The sequence below is a fragment of the Camelus bactrianus genome, chromosome 2 (assembly GCF_048773025.1).
Source record: "Camelus bactrianus isolate YW-2024 breed Bactrian camel chromosome 2, ASM4877302v1, whole genome shotgun sequence".
Taxonomy (NCBI): domain Eukaryota; kingdom Metazoa; phylum Chordata; class Mammalia; order Artiodactyla; family Camelidae; genus Camelus; species Camelus bactrianus.
The window spans coordinates 85555857-85561490 of record NC_133540.1 but is presented as its reverse complement, the minus strand read 5'-3'; the positions used below and the strand labels follow the sequence as shown (position 1 = coordinate 85561490).

General features: G+C 41.9%; 1 protein-coding gene across 1 annotated transcript; it reads right to left on the bottom strand.

Moving 5' to 3' along the window:
• Positions 1-2900: 2900 nt before the first annotated feature.
• Positions 2901-5273, bottom strand: LOC105080431 (growth-regulated protein homolog gamma). Its single transcript, XM_074374985.1, has 4 exons — positions 4867-5273; positions 4648-4771; positions 4457-4540; positions 2901-3650 (listed from the first exon to the last, which is right to left on the bottom strand). The coding sequence occupies exons 1-4, from the start codon at positions 4955-4957 to the stop codon at positions 3635-3637; spliced, it is 315 nt and encodes a 104-aa protein (XP_074231086.1). The 5' UTR covers positions 4958-5273; the 3' UTR covers positions 2901-3634.
• Between the last annotated feature and the right edge of the window lie 361 nt (positions 5274-5634).

Sequence of the window (5634 nt, the reverse complement as noted above, 5' to 3'; positions counted from 1 at the left end):
ACAGTCAACAACGGATAGAGTTGGAATTTACTCCCAAGTAAATCTGATTCTTTGAAACCTTTGTCTTAATCACTGTATGAACAGAATGGTCTTTCTCCTTTTGAAACTCCATGTTGTGTGTTGACAAGAGCTAAGCAGCCGGGACAGCAAGCTCCGTGTTTGAGGGTGAGGACTGGTCTTAGGTGTGAGAGCTTCACTGAACCCTCTGCGTCCTACTTGTGAATATTTTCCTGTGTCCTCTGACTTGGGGTGAATGCTAGCACTTACGGAGTTTCCAGAAGATTTGCATTTATTTACTTTTGTACATTTTATGAAGTTTCTTCCTTCTCATCTCATTATCAGTAATATTGGAGTTATGAAAAGATTATCATTTTTAGCTTTTTCAGTGTGAAGCAAAGCTCATGGAAGTTATTTCTCACTCCTGAGAACCCTTATTTACCCAACTCCTTGGAGCAAGCCTGAACTTGACCTCAAGTGTTCAGGATGCCAGCCTCACTTTGTTGCCTGTGTGGCAAGCTTCTCTCTAGGGCTCCGGATTTCCTGAATGAGTCCAGAATCAGAGACGAACACACCCCCCAAACATCTAAAAATATTCTTCCTTTTCAGTTTTGGAGGGTGGTTTCTTCTACATGATCGGGATCTTTCTTCCCTTGACATAACGACTTTGTTTCTGTCTTGGAAACCTGATTTGCAGCAGTTATCCGGGGGCAGTGTGAACACCAAGTTCCAGAGGGCTTTCTGAGGCCAAACAATCCATCAAGTTCCATAAAAATTACACTGGGAAGGGTGAGAACTAATGCATTCAAGTCTCAAAATCATTCTACTATTTTTGATAAATTGGTATAAAGAGTTGGGATAATGTTAGATTCAGTGGTAACTACTTATAAATAAAGCTTAGAAAATTGAACCCCCAAATCCATTAGACCTTTTATGAATTAACTACTTAGCCACTCATGTTTTCTCCTTCTATTAATGACAAATTGTGTTTTGAAGAAAAAAAATCCTCTTTACTGCAGTTTCACTGTAAGCTTCATTAAATTATCAATAATAGTTTAAAAAATCCTTTAGCAAAAGCAATGAAATGAGAGTTCTTTTTAAGATAGCTACAAGAATGCAAATGTTTTTAAGGAGGTAAACTTGAGCAGCCAGGTAGCAAGACACTCCTTATAAAAGGCAATATATTATTGTAGTTATTCTTGCACTGAGGGGGAGGGGCCAGTGCACAGTTTGGAAAAACACATTCTTTTATTTTTTTATTGAAGTATTGTTGATTTAAAATGTTGTGTTAATTTCTGGTACACAGCGTGGTGATTCAGTTATACATGTATATATTCTTTTTCATTATAGGTTATTGCAAGTTATTGAATATAGTTCCCTGTGCTATACAATATGACTTGTTTATCTTTTCTGTACATAATAGTTTGTAGCTGGTAATCCCAAATCCCTAATTTATTTCCACCCCTTTCCCCTTTAGCAACCATAGATTTGTTTTCTGTGTCTTTGAGTCTCTTCTGGTCTGTAAATAAATTCATTGTAACATTTTTCAGATTCTACATATAAGTGATACCATGATACTTGTCTTTCTCTGTTTGGTTTACTTCACTTAGTATGATCATCTTTAGGTCCATCCATTTTGCTACAAATGGCATTATTTCATTGTTTTTATGGCTGAGTAGTATTCCATTGTATATATCAGATACAACTTCTTTATCCAATCATCTGTCAATGGACATTTAGATTGATTCATGTTTTGGCTATTATAAATAGTGCTTCTGTGAACATTAGGGTGCATGTATTTTCTCAAATTAGACTTTCCTCCAGACATATGCCCAGCAGTAGGATTACTAGATCATATTGTAAGTCTATTTTCAGTTTTTTAAGAAATCTCCATACTATTTTCCATAATAGCTGCACCAAATTACATTCCCACCAACAATGTAGGAGGGTTCCCTTTTCTCCACACTCTCCAGCATTTATTGCTGTGTACTTTTTAATGATGGCCATTCTGACTAGTGTGAGGTGATACCTCATTGTAATTCTGATTTGTATTTCTCTGATAATTAATGACATTGATCATCACTTCATGTACCTATTGGCCATCTTTATGTCTTCTTTGGACGAATGACTGTTTAGGTCTTCTGCCTATTTTCTGATTGAATCTTTTTTGTTATCGAGTTGTATGAGCTCTTTATATATTATGGAAATTAAGCTCTTAATCAGCTGCATCATTTCAAATATTTTCTCTCACTTCATAAGTTTTCTTTTCATTTTGTTTATGATTTCCTTTACTGTGCAAAAGCTTGTAAGTTTGATTAGATTTCACTTGTTCACTTTTGTTTCTATTTCTATTGCCTTGGGAGACTTATCTAGGGAAAAATTACGATGATTTATGTCAGAGAAATATGATATTAAAGACTTATGTTTAAATCTTTAAGCCATTTTGAGTTAATTTTTTTGTGTGAGGGAATGTTCTAACTTCATTGATTTACATGCAGCTGTCCAGCTTTCCTAACACCACATGCTCAAGATCCTGTCTTTTTTCCATTGTATATTCTTGCCTCCTTTGTCAAAGATTAATTGACCACAGGTGTGTGAGTTTATTTCTGGGCTCTCTCTCCTGTTCCATTAAGTTATAGATCTGTTTTTGTGCCAATACCATGCTGTTTTGATTACTGTAGTTTTGTAGTATTATCTGAAGTGGAAAAGCACATTCTTGGGTTTGAGAGCCAAGAGGAGTGATGGCTATCACCAGATGAAATTAAGCATAACTTATAGTTTGATTTATTGGTGTAGCAAATTGAATGTCCATGAGGAGAAAGAGAAGTTGAGAAATATTGATGTAAATAATCATATTATCTACTAAAGATAAACCTTTTTTCTTCAGAAAAATGAAACAAACATTGTTTAGTTTGAAATACTTTATTTTCACGTTCTTTGTAAAAATATCAATAAATTTTTAAACTTCTCTTTTCTAAGACACAGAAAAGCACTGCATAGTTAACATTAAACAAGGCATTATGCCTTACAAGAAAGACATAAAATGTCCAAAGGATATTTGGGACATTGTAGTTCTTAAAGCTTCAACAAGAGAAATGTTGACCACAAACTGTGAAATCGTTTCAGTAAATAACAACTAACATTCTTTTAAAAATTTACAAAAATAGCTGTACACATACATTCCCCCATGGTGACAATGACCTCACTATTCATTTGGATCCAGCAGCCTGTATCACAGGGGCTAGCAAGCTGTGGGCTCCCCAGAAATATCAGTTTAATGACTGGAGAATATTTGCAAATCTTCTACTTTAAATTAAATAAGAACCAAGATAATTAACTTGATTTTTTTCAAAAAATAAATAATAAAAATAATAATCCAGTGCACAAGTAGATTCAATCATTACATCCTTAATTATTTTACATGTAAATATTAACCCAGAGTCTTTGAAAACTAGCCAACACACAAATTAATAAATAAATAAATAAGTGGAAGAATCCTCCCAAGAGATGGTCAAACGTATTAAGTCCAGTCCAGGTGGCCCCAGGTACTGATGATTTCTCCTTTCCCTCTTTGATTCCTGTAAGGGCAGGGCCTACTTTGGGAACAGCCATCACAGGGCTTTCTTCTTGCCCCTGGTCAGCTGGAGCTGCCCCTGTAATGAGAAAAGGATTTTCTTAGGAGCTCTTCCAGAAAACTGGCTGCACAACAGTCTTCTCCTATCCTGCTCCCCAGATTTCTGAATCCAGTCTTCCCAGCCTGGCACCTGCTATGCTGTGTGGCAGAGACCTCTAGGCTATTGGATATTCTTATTCAGGAATGGGGTAGGGTCTGCGGTCTCCACTGCAGTGTTGGCTACAAATGGCTAGAACCATTACTCTCTACCTGTCACACTGGGCCTCGCTTAAGCCTCACAGTAAACCCATGCGTAGCTACTATTGTTTTCCCTGTTATACTAAGTCTTAGATAAACCAAATAATTGTCCTTGAGTCATATGGCTAATAGGTGGTGGAATCCAAATTTGTACCCAATACCAACTGGCTGCAAAGTCCCTGCTCTTTACCACTAAGCTTTAAGAGCTTATGTTGCAGAAAACGAAGGTTCTGCTTTTCAGGTGTGAAGCCCAGAAAGAACTGGAGCAGGTGTATGTGTTGGGGGTAGGGAGGGGGGTGTGCCTGTGTTTTTTATACAGTTTTTTTTTAGCATAACTGGCCAACCGCAGTGAGAATTTTAATGAAAGCAGCTTAAACTGCATTCATCTGAATTGGGATGGAGTCAGGGGCCAGGATGGAAGGCACTGAAAATATCTTGGCATCAGAGCAGATTAATGATCTTAATGGCAAATTTAATCGTGAAATAATGATTTTCCATTCCTTCAGCTAAACCCTGGGTTTCTCTGATACAGTTTTCAGGAGGCAGAATGACCCTAGTCACACGTGTGAATAAGAAACCATAACTCACTTGTTTAGCATCTTGTCGACTATTTTCTTAACCATGGGGGCTGCGGGGTTGAGACAAGCTTCCTGGCCATTCTTGAGAGTGGCTCTGCAGAGAGAGGGGAGACCACGTGAGGCCGGAGGTCAGGCTGGGGGTCAGGGTGGGGGGACAGGGAGGGTAGCGGTGACAAGGACCGCAGCAGCGGCGGCACTTACATGACTTCCGTTTGGCCACAGTGGGGTCCCGGGGCCGTCACCTTCACGCTCTGGATGTTCTTGAAGTGAATTCCCTGCAAGGTCTGCAAGCAGTGGCAGCGCAGTTCGGTGACCACAGGCACCCCTGCAGAGAGAGCAGACTCGGTTAGGGAGCCGTCCGGGGATGGGCGCCCAGCCACCCGCCCACCCGCCCCGGCGATGCCGGGCGCCGCGTCTCACCTGCTGCGCGCCGGCCGGCGGCCACCAGGAGCAGGAGCAGCAGCGCGGCGCGGAGGAGCCGGGGGGCGGCGGGGGTCGCGGTGCGGGCCATGGGGCTCAGCTCGGAGGGTCTCTGTCTGCGGCGGTTGAGCTGGCGGATCGGACTCTGTGGCTCCCCGAACCCAGGGAACCCTTTTTATCCTGATGGGACAGGAGCTCGCAGCCCGGGGCAGGGAAATTCCCGGACATGTGGGTCGTTCTCGGATCGGGAAGGAAGACGCGGCCCCGTCGCGGGGGGGAGAGCGCTGGGGCCCGGGCCCGCCCGCCCCACTCCCGCCTAATCCGCGGACCCGGGGGTGACGTCTTTGTGCCCAAATCTCTGCTTGGGAGTGAGCTGTCACCACTCTGGGGCTACCGCCTGAGAGGAGCCTGTGAGCACCCGATCACCCCTGGTCTCGGGGCAAGAAGAGGGGGAAGTGTTGGAGGCAGATCCGTGAGATGCACCTCCACCCCCCACACCCCCTGCCCGCCTCGTGGTGACCGGACAATTTTAGCAGGAGAGTTACCTCTTTAGTGATCAGACCTGGGGGAATAAAGGAATAGGAAAGGAGGAGATTTTGCTTAGCCTCTATCTGTCTCTCTGAATTTCTATTTTGCCTATTTCGTACGTGTGGAATGTATGCTCTCTGTCAAAAATACAGCCATCATCTAGGATTCCAAAAAAGGATGTCCAGCTTGTTCCTCTTGTTGTGTATCTTCAAGTCACACTTAGAATATCTTGGTTATGTT

Bases quoted from the DNA above. Each gene is read 5' to 3' on its own strand.
- LOC105080431 (XM_074374985.1), bottom strand. From the start codon at position 4,957: ATGGCCCGCACCGCGACCCCCGCCGCCCCCCGGCTCCTCCGCGCCGCG. The intron at 4,772-4,866 runs GTGAGACGCGGC...CTCTCTCTGCAG, and splicing joins CGCCGGCCGGCGCGCAGCAG to GGGTGCCTGTGGTCACCGAA. The intron at 4,541-4,647 runs GTAAGTGCCGCC...CTCTCTCTGCAG, and splicing joins TGTGGCCAAACGGAAGTCAT to AGCCACTCTCAAGAATGGCC.